The following is a 17,599-nucleotide window of genomic DNA, read 5'->3' on the forward strand; positions in this document are numbered from 1 at the left end:
TGGTGGGCCCTTTCCTAGGTTCCAGCACCTCCTCGTCTGTTCGCTCTGTTGGCAGGGATTGGATCAAAAACTGCTTGTTTAGTCTGTACAGGGCTAATGGGAAACCTGTCCCGTGCTCTCCTGACAATAGTCTGAGATGAACTCAGGTTTGGGTTCTCGTTGCTGCCGTGACGAATGGTGCAATCATAGATAATTCTGGAGCGAGCCTTGGTTGTCTAGAGTTACAAGAAGAGATTGATGTCTATTTCGTCACTGTGTTTTGAGGTGCCTAACCTGTAAAATGGAGTTAGTAATACCTTTCTTAAAATGTTGTGAGATTAAATGATACAACAAATGTGAATCCTCCAGCATTATGTCATGCCCATGGTAGAATATTAATACTTGGGAGCTGTTACTGTTTTAATGAGAATCCTAATTGTGTCTGCCCCCTTCCTTTTCTCCCTCTCTTCTTCACTCCCGTGGGGCTGGTGCTGAGGGGCAGAAATGAAAGGCCTGAAGGGCGGGCATCATGGTGGCCCCACATAGCCTGTCACATGGGCTTTGCTTCAGGCTCGAGGAGACAACTCCTTTAATCCGGGACTGCGGTGCCTGATGGGAGAGCAAACCTTGAGGATAGCTTTCCTGCATTTAGTGGGAAGATCTGAAGCCGGAAGCTGGAGACTTGGGCTCAGGGCGGTCCCAGGCTCTGCCCAGATGCTCTAGTCAAGTCTGGGTCTCCCCTGTGCCATGAGTGGGGGGCAGATTCCTGTGACTGTAACTGCCATCTCAGCAACACCCCCCAACATTGGAGCAAAATCTTGGGCTTCTCGATTCTCTCAAGAAATATCCTTACCTCACTTTTGCAGGGAAAACCTCACTATATAGTTACGATGATGACGATGATGACGAAAGTGATACGAACAAAGAGGGTCGTCTGCTATAGAAAATATTACGCACCATAATCTCATACAGTATCTTCACAACTCCTGGAGCTCAGTATTATTGTCACCATTTGATAGATGAGGAAATGGAGGCCCAGAAGAGTCAAATCACAGCAGCCAAGTCACATCACTGAGAAGGCGAGAACCAGAGGAGGAGCGCAGGGCTGGCCAGCGGCAAAGCGCTCATCCCGGCTGCGTTTGTGTGCTCCTGTCTTCCAGGCTGGGTCTCGGGGAGCAACACGGCATTGGGGGGTAGGGCAGGGACAGGTCAAGTAACTGGACTGAGGAGGGTCCAAGGGTTGTTGGAGGTGACCAACCCCTAAATTAGTTATGTATAGAAGAGGTCTTAGTAGAGCCTGCGGGGTGAAAGGTGCCCAGAAAAGACAGCTTTCTTATTCTGATACTGCAATCGTACCAGTTTATTCTGTGCAAATTAGATTCCAGCTCTGGTTCCCCCACGAGTTGCCGTGTCAACAGTTTCTGGGGCCCTCCGGTTATGTTGCTGTTTCTCCTCTGTGTTGACAGGCAGTGCTGTCTCCCACGTCTGAGGCGGGCCACACTTGAGCCTCTTACCTGTGCCCAACACCCTCCCACCTTGATTTACAGAAATAGTGAGCAGCTTCCAGCAAACCCTTCCCCACAGCATTGCATGGTGCAGAAAAATGATCAACTGCACCAGAGTCCATTCTCCAGAAAACACTTAATTTGGGGGTGAGAGACAGTAACCCTGATTGTTGCAGTCAGGTTCATCCAGAGACAGGAAGAAAAGCAATATATTTACTTGATTTAAAATTAGCCCCACGTAGTCACCAGTGGGATCCTGTCAGGTTTCTTTATAGCGATTCTGCTTTTAAAAACTGTTTTATCCATTGGGCAAATATCTCTAGTTCCTGTGCCCAAAGTCTGTCAGCTAATGGAAGGATGATAGCAAAGGGCCCTCGGTGTAAAGACATTCGCAGTTGGCACGGAAAGGGAATGAGAGGGAATATACAGAAAGAAGAAAAAGGTGATATAACAGCTGGCTTAAACAAATCTTCCCACAGATACAGCAATTAGGAAAATCAATGTAGCAAAATGACAAAGATGATGACACCTGCCATATACTGAGCTCCTACTGTGTGCCTGGCAAATTGCATGCCAGTTCTAAGCAAATTACATGCATTGTTTCATTTAATCCTTTGAGATAGATCCTACTAGCCTCATTTTGCAGATGAGGAAATGGAGACTCAGAGAGGTGAAATTGCCCAAAGTCATGAAACCAGTAAAACCAGCTCTGAGTGCTCTGGAGAGACCCAAACTTGAACCTACAAATACATAACTTTGACTGTGGGTGTCAGCCATGCCTCTGGTGGGCACGATGTGGAAGGACGGGGGCCCCATGCTTTGTCCCCAAGAAGAACGCCCCTTTACCTGGCCACGCTGTCAACAGAAGCTTTGCCTTGAATTATCTTTAATTTAGTTTCAGGCATTGTAACTCACTAGCAGTGCGATGTATCAGGAGGAGAGCCTGGACTTTGGAACCCGTCAGATCTGGGTTTAGATATTTTATCACTTCCCATCTGGGAAGTATATTTGGGCAAGTCATGCAGCCTCTCTGAGCCTCCAGTTCTATCATCAGAAAATGAGAATAATAGTAATTGAGTAAGGATTGAGTGAAATAACATATGTAACTCCCCTTCCTTAGGCGTCTGACACATGGCATGTGTCAAAAGGAGGATCTCCTCCCCGGGTGCTGTCACCCTTCCTTTCTGACTATTCCCCCCGAGACTGCATTGTAGAACTTCCCCTTTAATGTAAAACAGCATTAAAGTGAGTTTGGAAAGGAGGGAAGAAAATTTATCCTAATCCTACCATTATAATTCAAAGTCTGATGTCATTTTTACATACGTCTCTTCAGATTTTTTGTTCATATGCATATCTGGTTTTGCAGAGATGCAGTCAGCAAAAAGTGCCATTTTATGTCCTGCCTCTTATTTCTTCATGTTATGTCATCAGCATTTGCCCGCACTGCTGGTGGTCATAGTCATTTTTGTATAATGTTTGCGTTGCATTCCTTCCAGTACTTGTAGTCTAATTCAGCTAAATCGTTCTATTTTTACACATCTAGGTTGCTTCCAGTTTCTCTGCTCTTGCCCTGCAGCCTACAGCCCTGTGTATTGAACTTCTGGGTGTGGAACTTTTGTGAATGTTGTGGCTTTGTGGCAAAACCAGGACTGGGACCTGGAGAATGAAACTCTGTCCCCTTGTTGCTGCAGTTGTCTTTCTGTTTTTTGTTTTTGGTTTTTTTTTTTTTTTTGGTTTTCCCACTAGAGGACCGTTGTCAAAGAACTCCAATGACTTAAATTTTACAGAAATGACATTATTTATTTTAAAAAAAACAAAAAAATACTGAGCACTAATCTAAAAGAGAAAAGTGGGGAGTCGCATAGCTGGGTTGGTTCCCACTGCCTTTTGAAACCAGAAATGCCAGTTGAATCAACAGTTCCTCGTGGTTATAACCCTCTCTAGTTACTACCTGGAGCTGCTAATTTACAGATGCAAGTGGGTTCATGCATTAGATTTTTGGAAGGAAGGAAAGCATGCACCGTGACAGGAAAACTTTGCTACACTTGTATTGGCGACTCCTGCATAATGACTTTGTTAATTGCCTCCTGCTGGCTGGGTGTCTGGGGGGGAGGGGTGCAGCTTCAGTGTCTGAACATCTATTGAGCATTTTTCTTAAAAATGTCAGGATGGAGCTTGCACTTTCTTGGCCATCACTTATGTCTTGCTGGGCAGGAAAAGGCAACTGGAAAATGTCAACCCTGGGATCAGATTGACCAGAGCTGAGGGAATAAGAAACTTCCCCCACCCTAGCTCTTGGCTTCTAGAAATCATTAACATTTCAGTGTGGGTGATCCTGTGAACCTGCTACCTTTCCACAGCCTTTTTCTGAACTCTTCAGCATGTTTTCACCTTTTCATGGAATTACAAAGTAGTTTAAAGGGAAAACCAGTATCAAGTTTCTTATTTAGGTCACTTTCAGTGGACTTGAGAGTTTTGCACAAACAGTTGTAAATACAAACCACAAAGTGTAATTTCTATAATCCCGTGATATACATGGGTAGTGAGTGGTTACCATTAATTCCTCAGGAAACAGGGAATATGACGATTACAACTTATATTTTTCAGTGGTCTGGTTCATCCTTAGAGCAGGCTAGAGGAAGCCACTTATACGTCTTAGCTTTTTTGGATCCGTGGCTGTTAATTTCAGATGATTTGGAAAGCATGCATGTCCTGCTACACACAACTTTAGATTCAGGTAGCTGTGGGCCAGGAAACCGTTATTATCACCAATGGTTCCCCCAAACATTAATGTCAGCCATTTCTGTGGTGTTTTTTTTGTTGTGGTGGTGGCTTTTTTAATTTTTTCATTTTGATTTGGTTTGGTTTTTTGCTGGTGGCTTTATGTTGCCCATATTTTGTCTTAATTCTAAAGTAAAACAATGGAAAAGAGGAAGCTTGGATTGGGAACACAGGCTCCTGACTTTGAAACTTGTCTCAGACTTATACTAGCTGCTGTACTTATATTGGGACTCCTGCATGACCTGGTTAATTGCCTCCTCCTGCTGGCCGGGTGTGGGGGATGGTGCGGGGGGTGGGGGTGCTTCAGTGTTTGAACATCTATTGGGTATCTTTCTTCAAAATGTCAGGACGAAGCTTGCACTTCCTTAGCCATTGCTTATGTCTTGCTGGGCAGGAAAAGCCTATTGGTGGTATTGGGTAATTTACTTTACCTCTCTGAGGAACTCAGAGTTTGTCACTACAGTTTTAATGTTATTCCGCCATCATTGTGTTCATTCTCCAGTAACGATTTTTCAACCTATCTTTACATGAGGCTTAAACCGGAGAATAGGAAGTATTCAGCATGTAGCACAACTGGTGTCTAAATGGGGGGGCGGGTTCTCGATCAGATGACGGCCCCCAAAGGTGGGGCGCCAGTCGGGTTGAAGCCAGTGGCTGCGAGGGTGGTGAGAGGATTCCCCCAAAGCAGAACAGAGGAGGTAGAAGTTGATTGAATCCACCCCCCACGGGAGTGGGGGCAGGGCAGGACGGCAGGGGAAGGCTGTCTGCAAGGAGGCAGTGGGGGGGGCTGTATTTAAAGGTGGAGGTTGAGGAGATGTGGTGATGCGTGGCGTTCTTCCTTTTTGGTAACTGTGCCTGGTTGTAAGGAGCCCATCGGTCTGTTGGGGCCTCTGCATATTTTGAGGTGGGTCACCCGAGGGGCCTTTTCTACATTCCATTGCTCAAGGCTGTTTGCCCGAAAGTGGGGTCCACGATCCACACTCGAATGATTGCAAGTTTTGAGTAGCTATTACTCCTTTGATTGTTTTCAAAGAAAAAAAAAGAGCGGTTGCTTGAGCTTCTGTGTTCCTTGGACAGTGTGTGGCCGAGCGTGTGTTCTGTCCTTTGGGAAGAAGAGAGCAAAGCGGATCGCTCCTTCTCGCTTCTCCTGTTCCGTGACCTTCAACTATAGAATCAGCCACCCACCACACACTACAGTAAAGGAATTGAGGGCCCTCCAGCATGACTGTATTTAAGACCCTGGGTCAGAGAGTAAGGGTCTCTTTTTTGGCTGTAAAATGAGTTACTGGTTGAACTTCACATCTTTGTCTCCACATCATCCCGCTTCTCTCTCTAAATACCACCTTCCACCCAGCGTTTGAGAGCCCAGTCTTGGTGGCCCCGTGCTCACTTTCCTACCTACAAGCCTCCAAAACTGTTTTTGGATGACTGCGTCTTCCAAGAGAGCCCAGGTTTGCATTGCATCCAGAACTTTGCTTTCCCAGGTGGTGAGAAGGAGCAGAGGGAATGGCCAGACTCACAGCTGTATGAGGACTCTGTGATTGTGAGTTGTCAGGGGGAGGGGTGAGGCCAAGAGGAAGCTCTAGGTCAACATCTTCCCCCCCACCAGCTGTGAGCTGTCCTGCCCTAATTAACTTCTCTGGGACACGAGATCTTGTGATCATTTTCACCTATAATACTTTTTCCACTGGCTTTTCTTCCCCCTCAGCGTTTTTTTTTTTTTTTTTTTTTAAGCAAGGTGTTGGTTTTGCATCTTGTTAAAAATAAGAGAAAGCTTTGACAATAAAAATGTTTCTCTTCCAAAGCTGTGAGAGTTCTATTCATTCTGGGATTACTTAATTCTCATGACCTTTAACAAGACAGCACTTTTGCAGTTAGATGAGATAATTGATTCTAATGGGGAAAGAAGCGCTGCTCATTTAACTGCACGTATCTGAGTTGTCCTCAGTTCAGACAATTTCTCCGTTACCTTTGGAGTTGCCAATATATGGATTAAAACAGTAAGAAGGTAAGCAGAAATGCGAGCTAATTCAGCCTTGGAAAGAGCAGAGTTTTCACTTCTTTCAGACAAGTGAACTTTTATTATTATTGACAACTACACAGAGAGAGCTGAGAGCAGGGTAAAACATCTCTTTTAGTGCCCAGAACCTAACATATGCTCGAAAAATGTCAGCTGCTCTCTTATCATTATTATCAACAGTCTGAATAAAAGGCAGCAGTCACACATATGTACAGTCTACAAAGTGCTTTGCCATATGTGATCTCCTATGACACAGTAATTCTTTCCATGAATTTTCTCCCCACTTCTTGGATGCAGCTAGGTGACGACAGTTAGGATTCCAAACCAGTTTCGTCCCCTCTGGTCCAGCACTCTTTCCCCCGCCCGGCAGTAACCAAGGAGAAAGCAAAGGGTCAGATTTTTCCGTTTCTGTTACAGAGCACCCCGTCCCGACGGAGTCAGACTTGTATGCACTCCCTGGGTGGCTCTTGTTGGGACTACAGGCCCGAAGGCTGTGCTGTTCTGGTCTCCTCTACACAGTTATTTGTGTCTTGAGGGCGGCCACACAGCCCCTCCAGACCCCCGTCAGTGACCCCTTCCACAAACCGACCAAGCAACACACCACTCTGTCCTCCTCATGGGATCCTCTGTCATGAGCCTGGCAGGCTGCTCCGTGTGTGAAAGCGGATGTCCCGCCTGCCTTGCTCCATAAAGGCAGTGGGCGGAGCCTGGGCTTCAGGCCAGAAAGAATGCTGGTGTCTGATTTCAGAGTTTGAATAGTTGTGGATTCCAGTCTAGACTCTACCACGTGTGAGCCCTGTCACCTTCCACATGTTAATCGATGTCATTGTGTCTTAGTTTCTTCATCTGTAAAATGGGGTTATTAATACTCACCTTTCAGGATTTTTGTGAGACTCAAAGGAAATATTGCATTTACTGCTCTTAGTACAATGCCTGGCATGCGATAGGCAGTCAGTGAAGCAGAGTTTCAGAAGTATCTTAACCTTCCGAGCCTTAATGTGCACATCTGCACATTGGGTCCGGCAGAGCTTCCTTAAGGATTAGTTGTGATGTATACAAATTTCCCAGTGCACTTCCTGGCATGCGGTTGGTCCCCAGTAGACCTGATGCCTATGGGCTTCATATCTCTGTATATCCTTCCCTGGGTTCCTCTGGCGCTCTTAGTGGGTCAGTTACCCCCTCCTCGGAGCCTTCTAGTCCTTCTGAGCAGATTTAGTTCTCTGTCCATCTTCCCTACTTGACTATGAGCTCATGGAAGCAAGCGCTGTCTAATTACCTCCTGGCTCTCTAGAGTCAGCCATAGGTCCTGGTACAGAGTGGGCTTCTAGAAAATGTTCATTGGTACAACAAAGCAGTGATGTTGCATACAGGATACTGGGGGAGTCAGGGACTGGAGTGTATGTGAGGAATCAGGGCAGGCCTCCCTGAAGACGTAAATAGGAACGACTAACAAGTCCCGAATCCTACGATAGGATTTAAGCAGACATTTTGTACTAGATTACAAACCTTTTTGGAAACAAGCTTTCTGGCCTTTTCAGGCATTGTGTATGTTAAGGGACAGGTCCATTCTTTGGCGTCTTATGGTCTCTTCTAGATTGTTGCAACAGACTATTTAGCAGTTGCTACCTTGGGAAAATGTTTTTAAAACAGAAACACATGTACATGCTACAAAATGAAAAAGTACAACAGATACACAGTGAAAAGCAAATCTCTCCTATCGCCGATCCTTAGCATCTCTATCTTAGGTGGCACCTGCTGTAACCAATGTCTTTCACATCTTTCAGAAGCATTCTATACATATACAGGATGTTTTTTAACCCAAAGATAGTATTTCACTTACAGTGTTCTGCATTCAGATATACTATTCAGAAAAACACAAAGAGCTTCCACACACTTTTTTATGGTTACATAGTAACCACCAAAGTTATGGTAACTTATCTATCCCCTTATTAATTGACTGGTTTCCAATATTTTGCTACTACAAACAGTGTTGCAGTGAATAACCTTGTACGTACATCATTTAGTATGTATGGGAGTATATCTGGAGGAGAGATTTCTAGAATTTTCTAGAAACCCTGGGAACCTTTAAGTCCCAGGGTAAAGGGTCTGTTTATTATAAATTCGATAGCTTGTTTCAAATTGTCCTTCATAGGGTTTGTACCAACTTACGCTCACGTCAACAAAGAATGAGAGTGCTTATTTCCTGTTCTCTGTCAGTGCTGTATAATTTTAACCTTTTTTATCTTTGCCAAAACATATGTGAAAAATAGTATTTCAAAGTTTAACGTACATTTCTCCTATTATGAGTGATACCAAGAGTCTTCACATGATTGAGAGCCGATTGTATTTCTTATTCTGTAAACTCTGTGTTCGTAGTTCATATCATATGCCTACTGAGCTGTTGGACTTTGCTTATTATTTGTAGGAGTTATTTTTATATTAATGAAATTAACCCTTTGTGATACAAGTTGCAAACTTTCGCCCTAGATTATTTATCTTTTGAAGCAAAAGGCCAAGACTCCTGAACCCCCTCCAATCCCTGCCCCTCTCCCAGTTCCTCCAGACTGTGAGCCCTCAAGGGCACAGTCTGTGCCCTGAGCATCTCCACGCCCCAGTCCCCCGTGTCGGGCTTGGCGCTGCAAAAGCCCTCTTCGGGGGCTATTTGTTGAGCTGAGCTGAACTGAATCCCTGTGTTCCCCACCCCACCCACCCTCCCCTGTGGCTTGGGAGTTCCATTTCCACCTCCGGCAGAAAAAGATGACTTTTCTCATTGCTCACCACAGCCATGCACCTGTTTGGCCTAAACTGGCACCTGCAGCCGATGGAGGGGCAGATGTATGAGATCACGGAGGACACAGCCAGCAGTTGGCCTGTGCCAACGGACGTCTCCCTGTATCCATCAGGGGGCACTGGGTTAGAGATCCCTGACAGGAAAGGCAAAGGAGCCACAGAAGGTAGGGTTGCTGTGTTGTCCGTGTCATGAGTCCTCTGTGTCTGCCTTTGAACCGAAGAGATCTTCATTATGCGCCTCATGTGCCTGACTCACAGCTCCATGCTCTGGCGCTCCCTCCATCTCCCTGCACTCCACGCTGGCTGCCAGTCCACCTGTGTCTCCATCTCAGCTCCTTGTCACTGTGAGCTCATAGCAGGGCTTGGGCAGCGCTCATGGTGCTCAGCGGTATCCCATCTCATGCCTTGAGGGAAGCATTATGGGCTTTCACACTGCTGGGGTGGCTGGCTTTGATTGTGTGGGATCAAGACAAGCCCTTCTGGAGCAACCTGATGGGAATGAACAGGCATCTCCAGGAGGGGATGTGGTGAAGCGGGTAGATGGTATGTTGTCATTGAAATACCCTCAGACCCTTGAGGTGTAATGGAAACACCAGTTGAGGTATTCTAGCATTTACCAACCATGTGACCTTAAGCAAGTCACTTAATTTTCCTGACCACCAGTTTCCTCATCTGGCGTTTGTGCAGTTTGTTTGGTTCAAAGCTTTTTGTCAAGAGCATTTCACATTTAATCCTCACAGAGATCCTGTGAGGTAAGTATAATTACTTGTACCCATTTTAGATGCAAAAACTAAGGGTTACACTAATTAAGTGACTTGACCAGAGCCGCATAGCCAGTAAATAATGGAGCTTGGCGTATGAGTCCAGGTGTGGATGACTCCAGAGCTCTTGCTGTCTCCAAAAGTTGTCCTACCTGACTCACCCAATGGTTACAAGACTCTGAAGGAGATATAGATGAAACATCCCATTGTACATGAGACACAAACATTTCTCCATCAATGGTGGTAGCGGTGGTGACATTTGGAGTTTGGCATTCTTAAACGGGACATTGGTAGACCCATGTTTTGGATTTCTTGAAGAGCTAACATGCCATTGACACAGATGTCTTCACTATCAGCCAAGAGTGGCACTGACCTACAAAAATGGTAATAGGAAATATGACTGAGCTAATGAGCCAGTCTTATTGTCATTCTGGGCAGGTGTGAGCCTCCCTCTCCTGGACCTGCTGTGCCCTGCTTTATCTTTCGGGTGTTAACCTACCAGCAAAGTGGTCATATCTGCCTCCAACCTTTACTGCTTATATCTTCTTTCCTCTCGTCTCAGTTAACTTTAGGGTCTTAGCTTCTGAGCTTCCCTGTCCTTTTAAGGATTTGCCTTCCAGGAATCAGTTTGCTTAACAGGGTACCGTATGCTTGGTTGAAGTAGCTACTCAGAACCTCCAAATGATCCCAAAGGCTGAAATCAACTCTTTTTTTTTTTCTAAATATGGAAAGCTTCATGAATTTGCATGTCATCCTTGCACAGGGGCAATGCTAATATTCTCTGTATTGTTCCAACAAAACCAATTCTTGACCTATGGTCCTTAAGGAAAGTAAGAATGGGAGCATTTCCATGGAGCCAAACCAGAACTTCTGCCTACTTTTCCTAGGGGCAATTGCAGTCTTCTCCTTTACAAATACTTTAAGACTTGAAACACTGAATAATTTACACTCTCTTTGCCCTTTAATAGAATATGGAGGGAGCATGGATAGGGCCACTGGAAGAGCTCCGGGTTAGGAGTCAAGACCTCTGAGTTCAATTCCAGCTGCTGCCACTTGAGTTGGCCTTCAGCAAATGCCTCGAAAGACTTTCTGAGCTTCATTTTCCTTCTCACTGAAAGGAGGCTGTTGAGCTAAATTATCTCCAAGGTCTGTCCTAATTCATAAGTCCTACATATGAATTTGGTAATAGAATCATCAGACTAACCAGATGGCTCTCGCGAATCTTTTTCCAGGTCAGCCCTGTCCATGGTCCTGCCTGTCGGCTTGTGATTCCCTTGTCGGTTTACGGTGTCAGATGCCATACGTGAATACCATAAATGTGGACAGTCTTTAGATCAGCATGTACAAATGCAGATTTAAGATATGTTTAACCCTCAAGGCATTGGGAAAAGGTCTCATTTAGCAAAATGTATTTTCTTTCCTCCGTGATCTCTATCAAACATTCTCTAAACAGGAGTTGGATCTATCTGAAATCTCCCATTCTAATGAAATTAGTTTGTGGCTCTTTTAGGTTTTGTTTTGTTTTACCCAAGGAGCAGGAGGTGCAGATAAGAGACAAAATAAAATTGCACCAGCTTATTGGTTTACTTTAATTGGAGTATTTTTGCTTAAAGGGATTATCTGTCATTACTAATGCAAATGGAAATCCTGTTTACAAACCCCTAAAATGCAGTGCAGTGCTGGAAAGTGGTCAGCATCAAAAGCAATTACTGTGACAAAAAATACATCAGTCTGGAAAAACAGAGGACAAAGCTTCCTACGGTTTCTGTGAGACCACATGGTTCTTAATTTCTTTTGCCCTGGTCAAACCAATGTCTACACAGTTTATGTTTTTAATTGTAATGTTAAAAATCTACTTCCTTAGACGTATCTTGAGGGGAAAAGTCTTTAACACTGATGTGAATGCATATTTCCTGTCCCTTCTGAGGGTATCAGAGAGGAGAGCTGATTCCAGAATTAAGATTAGAGCCCTGGTTTACGGAGATGGGAGAAGCAATGTGACATGATGGAAAGAAGATAAATGGGCCTTGGAGCCAGACTGTCGAGGGTTTGAATCCTGGCCCTGACATTTATTGGCTTTGTTAACTCATGCTGATTACTCCATCTTTTTTTGGCCTTCGTTTCTTCATCTAGAAGAACCAGGATGGTAGCACCTCAACAGGTAGACTGCTTTCTTCTCATCCACCCAAATCCCAAGCCATTCCATGTCAGTCATTAGAATCTCAGAAATCCAGACTAAGTAATATTTTCCCCACAAAGACCCTGCAAATAATTGGGGCATTTTTGAATATTTTTAAAGGATATATATTCTTTAATTATACAAATGAGATTTATGATGAGCCCAGTATTTTAAATGTTCATCATGTCTTCGAGAGTAACATCAAACTGCAATTTACACTATATTTCCAAAGTGGCTGTTCAAATGGCTGTTATCTTTTCAGGGTGTCATGGGATGGAAAGCAAATATGGCAGCTTTTCGAAGTAAAGCCACAAGAACTTATGTTATGCATTAATGGAAAAGAGGGGGGGAAAGCATTGAATAAGCAAGCATTTCTGACGGTTGAATTGGTGGGCTTAGGGATAGCATTTTCTTCTTTCTGCAGTGAAATCAAAATTGCCCATCAGTTTAAACCATGCAAATTGCTGCACGCAGGCTCAGCTGGGCTCTCCAAAATGGAACAGCTTATTTTGATAACCAAATAAATTTCCAACAGTTGCTAAGGAAACTAAAGGATTCTTTGTGCAAGTTATTGCATTGAAAAGAACCAGAAAGGTGGAGGGAGGGGGAGAATGTTAGTTGGTTAGGAATTTAAAACCTGTGTAGATGGATCTCAGTTCAGGAAAGTGAGGACTTTTGACTGGGAAGTTAATGGAATTTCAGTTCTTCCAAGTCTCCCTTGTTTGGCTGAGCCATCCAATCATTTCAAGCAGTTTGCTGAGAAATTTCTTTTACAGTGATTGCGTATTTGTACGGCCATTGCTAGAGGAAGCCTGAATCTATGTATCTTTACAAAGAACAGGACTGTTGCCTTGTGAAACCTGATCGTGCTCTTGGGGGTTCCTCATTCTTAGTTAAGCTCTTGGCATTGTTCGTTGCATCTCTGGGGACCCCCATTGATTGTGTTGTAGTATCCTTTTTAGACATGTTTTGAGACACCAAATCTTGCCCTGTAACTCTGGGTCCTGTTTGTGGGTTCCTACTTCATAAAAATTGTCAACTTTTTGTACCCCATGACGCTCAGTGGGCCTTGGATCTATGTGGGCTAGCCTTGATGGTTAGCCGCTGGGACTGTGAGTTAAGCTGGACTCTTGCTCTTAAAGAGGGTCAGTGCACTCTGCCACCATTGAGAGTATCTTTTTAATTAACCACTTATCAATGTAATGCTTTAAGAAGCCATATTCTAATAAATGAAAAGAAACCCCAAATGGCTTTATCTCTGAATGGTTTTTTAAGCATTCTGAGCCTCAGTACATACATCTTATTAGTGTTGAATTAACTGACCCAGTGTACATAAAGGGGCCCAGCATGTGGTCAGAGCGGTAAATGACAGCTACTGCTGCTGCTGCCTTTATTACTATTACTACTACTGCTCCTATTGCTGCTGCTGTTGTCATCATTATTATTTTCCAGAATATGGGTAGGGACGAAAAGAATTCTATACACAGGACTTTTCTCCCCCAACCCCCTCCACCCTCTGCCATCTCTCATTATTCCACCATTGGTGGGTCTTGCTGTGTAGGGGATAGTGTCTATGCTAGTGCTCACCGCTTGGTGCTCAGAATTAAGAACAAAGAGTCTTCGGTTGCGGCATCTGCGAAGAGGAAGGCAGGAGGGGGTGAGTGTGGCTTCACTCTGAACAGCTGCTGGCCCAGTCAGTCTCATGTCTCTTTCCCACTAGGCAGAAGAGCTCGGTGGGCTGTCGCTCTTTCCCATCCAAAGCCCCCATCCCATCCCTATGTCATTAGTCCAGTGTGGGGACCACTGGGGACCAGAGTAGAGGAATGTTAAAGGTTAAATCCCTAGATGGGGAACCTCTTTTCCCTCAAAAACATCATCTTCAGGCTAGGCTGTGGTCGCTTCCCTAAGAATCTGGACAGGGTGACTTGGCACGAAGGTCATTTTTGAACTGAAGCCCAAGCAGCCCTCACAGACAGCCAGGAGAGTCAAGGTCCTGGTGAGGGGTGTGCCCTAGAACAGAATTTACTGTTTTTATTTGATTTCATTCACACCAGTGATAATTATTTTCTGCCATTTTGGCCCACATTGGTGAAATACTAGAATGCTAGAAAAGAATATTCCCCTTTTACCACTCCTTGGGGTAAGAGCCAACTTATTTGTGCCTCTGGGCCGGCAGACCTCTGGAGACAGTCTCTGGGCTGGCCTCCGAACTGTGAGGCTCAGAACTTAGCTGAGGGAGTAGCTCTCTCCTAAAAACATGCTCACTAGAGGGGAAAATGAACCAGGCAGGGTGCTCCTAACAGCATGCCAAAATGTGGGGGAAGCATTCATTATTTATTCTCAGACATAGGAATTATTTGAATGCAGACAATTCTGAAATCCCATCAGCTCTGACTCCCACCTACTCACAAAGGAAATGAGTCCTTGGAATTAGCAGTCTCGGGCTTATTTCTGTGCAGTTTCTAGGAGGAAACTCATAGTTCTGCATCCTTAGCAGAATTAGAAGCTAAAGGGTATGCTCTTTTCTACCTAGACTACAAAAGAACTGTGGTATCCGGAGCCCCCAAATCAGATAAGAATGTGAAAGTAATTCTCTTCCATCCTAATGCTTTGTGAATTTGGCTTCTGTCTTTGAACTTTGAACCACAGTGTGGTGTTTTGTGTGTGTCTGCATTTTCAAGGTAAAAGTCTGGGGCACATTCCTTCCATAAAGGAATCAGACACACGCTCTTTCCCATGCTAATGCCAGAATACTAGTGGTGCTTTTATCGAGAGCATGCATTTTAACTTTTTTTGTTGGCATATTTTTAATTAAAATAACATTTAATGGTTTGAAGCTAAAAACCTGATGTTTCTGCCTTGGAGTTTATAGAGGAATGATAACATATGGAGAAGTTTAACATTTAAATTGAATTTTATTATTTAAAACAGTAAAATATTTTATGACTACAACAATGCCCTGCCAAGCTCCATTTCAGCATCAAATGTGCTTTGTAAGGAATCTTACAAAGCTAGGGGAAAAGAGACATTTTAATTTCTTATTCCCCAAATGCTTTTTATAAAAAAGTTCCCACAAACGCTTTTTATAAAAAAGTTCCCACAAACGTGTTTTCTTTACAAATGGATTCTTGTTCTCTAAAGTGTCTCTTGGAACATCTCTAACAAAACAGCAAATCTTGGAATTAGGATGCCCAAGGGGTGCTTCCTTGTGACAAATAGGATGTAGTCTGCTGGCTTGAGTTTGGCTTGTCAATGTCCTAAGGGTGGTCCTCTAACATCCCTTTCACCTCCTTCTGTCCCCTCCCAACTGCACAGAAGGCTGATGTCTGGCAGGAAGTCAGGTTTATAGTTTTCACATGTGAATGTGCTTAATTACTGAATAGAGGAAGTTTGATAAGCCGCCTTCCTCCTGGCACTCCGGGTGCCCCCAGAAAGCTGTCACTCTCCTGATTGGTGACAGAAATGGGCAAGGGACCATATTTCTAAGTCCATCCCCTGCAACCTGAAGGGCCAGGGACCCGGGTCGAATTTCCAGGTATGTCATAGGTTTTGTGCCTGAACTTGAGAAATTTCCTCAGCATTACATCCCTCCCCTATTTTAGCACAAAAATGATATTCAGAGACCTCCATCCAAGACATCCAAGCATTTTGCAGAAATATCCCCTCCCTTCAGAAACACCCCCCTTTTTCATCTTCTCCAACCCTACTCCTGTTCCCAACATAAACCCCCATCTACGTGTCTTAGCCTCAGAATTTGGTTTCCAATTATACATAAACACGTAGACTTGAAAAATACGTCTTCCACTCAGATCATGCTTCCCACTGCTGGGGGAACGATTCTGAGTTAGAAATTTAATAACAACACCTTGTTCACACTATCCTTCCTATTTTAGCATGCATGTTTTACACACACACACACACACACACACACACACACAGAGTTATTCTCCTGTGACCGCAAATGATTATTTTGGGGATCAAAATATGTCTTAACAAGCTGTGGAATTATGCAGTATACAGATGGCCCTTGGGGAGGACCCATACTGCTTTGGAAGAATGCATATTTTTAGCAGAACAATTTGAGCATCACTGGAAAAAAAAAGTTCTGGACGTTCTTACTCCTCCATGGGGAGTGGGGGTGGGGACTGGCAGTGGAACACCGTAGAGAGAAGTGCAAGGCCCAGGGGTGTCCTGCGGCCAGGGGCTCTGAGCCCACGTGTCACTTGTGGCTAACTCTGCTGTCTTTGTCTTCCCTTCCCTGTGTCTTGGTAGGAAAGCCCAGTAGTTTCTTTCCAGAGGACAGTTTTATAGACTCTGGAGAAATCGACGTGGGGAGACGAGCTTCCCAGAAGATTCCTCCTGGCACTTTCTGGAGATCTCAGGTGTTCATAGACCATCCTGTGCATCTGAAATTCAATGTGTCTCTGGGAAAGGCAGCTCTGGTTGGCATTTATGGCAGAAAAGGCCTTCCTCCCTCACATACACAGGTAACCAGAACACCACATCCCCTGCTGACTTCCAGGGGTTTCTACCTCACATCTTAACCTCAAGTCAAGAAACCTAACGCTTACACCTGGGAGCCTTGTTCTAGAGGGACATTTCACATATCTTAGAGCCCATTCCTCCATTTGCCCTCTAAGACCTTACCTTTCCGATGAGTAGGATTCCAGCCCTGGGGTTTTTTAAGAAGAGGGAATTTTTATTTTATTTTATTTATTTATTTATTTGAGAGAGAGAGATCACAGAGGCAGAGGGAGAGAGAGAAGCAGACTTGCCGCTGAGCAAGGAGCTTGATTCCAGGACCCTGGGATCATGACCTGAGCCGAAGGCGGACGCTTAACCAACTGAGCCACCCAGGCACCCTAAGAAGAGGGAATTTTAGGAAATATTCGAATAGCCTTTCTACTGTTACCCAGTCACCTATGTTAAATGATACAAGACGTGAAACCTAAGGAGAAAAGCAGGCACTTTAGAGTCAGACAGACTTGAGTTTGAATCCTGTCATTATCAGCTGTGAAGCCTCCAGCCTGGTACTCATCCACTCAGAGCAAGTTTCTAATCTCTCCAGTGGCGACACCAATATCCACTTTACAGGGCTGTTGTAAAGAATCTAGAAGAACATTTATAAAGCAGATAGTGCAGGATCTGACTCAGAGTATATGCCTCTTCCCTGGTCTCTTACATCCCTTCTGTCCCTTGGGGGTTCACGGTTACTCTGACGCACACACGCCAGAAACGCCTGACGACTCATCCAGGATGATTGACCTGTTACCAGTCGTGATGGGTAAAGAACAGACTTGGTAAGGTAAGGTCGTCCCAGCCCTGGGATTGGAGTAACAGAAATCAGAGGCATCCACCAGACATCCCAGACCACGTGCAGCCTTCCTAGCCCCAGTCGTTATGGAAGATTTCCAGGCAAAAGCTACACAGATGTATTTGCTGGTGGTGGAGTCATAGGAAAATAGAGCCTGGGCCCCTGATTTCTTTGTAGAACAGCGATCCTAGTCCTGGACTTTATTTATGCATGAAATGGAATAGATATCTTGGTTTTTTTAAAACATAGATAGGTAGGTGGATAGATGGA

General features: G+C 44.5%; 1 protein-coding gene and 1 non-coding gene across 13 annotated transcripts in view; one reads left to right on the top strand and one right to left on the bottom strand.

Moving 5' to 3' along the window:
* The window catches only part of TENM4 (teneurin transmembrane protein 4), a 721,916-nt gene that overhangs the window by 521,761 nt on the left and 182,556 nt on the right, over window positions 1–17,599 (top strand). For all 12 annotated transcript variants that reach the window (XM_034666260.1, XM_034666259.1, XM_034666261.1 and 9 more), the window contains 2 exons: window positions 9,069–9,239; window positions 16,288–16,502. In XM_034666260.1, coding sequence (XP_034522151.1) covers window positions 9,069–9,239; window positions 16,288–16,502 — 386 coding nt within the window. The remainder of the gene's footprint in view (window positions 1–9,068; window positions 9,240–16,287; window positions 16,503–17,599) is intronic.
* LOC117803677 lies at window positions 10,555–10,662 on the bottom strand. The gene has a single exon (XR_004627612.1). It is a non-coding gene; the product is annotated as a U6 spliceosomal RNA (small nuclear RNA).

The sequence above is a fragment of the Ailuropoda melanoleuca genome, chromosome 8 (genome assembly GCF_002007445.2).
Source record: "Ailuropoda melanoleuca isolate Jingjing chromosome 8, ASM200744v2, whole genome shotgun sequence".
Taxonomy (NCBI): Eukaryota; Metazoa; Chordata; class Mammalia; order Carnivora; family Ursidae; genus Ailuropoda; species Ailuropoda melanoleuca.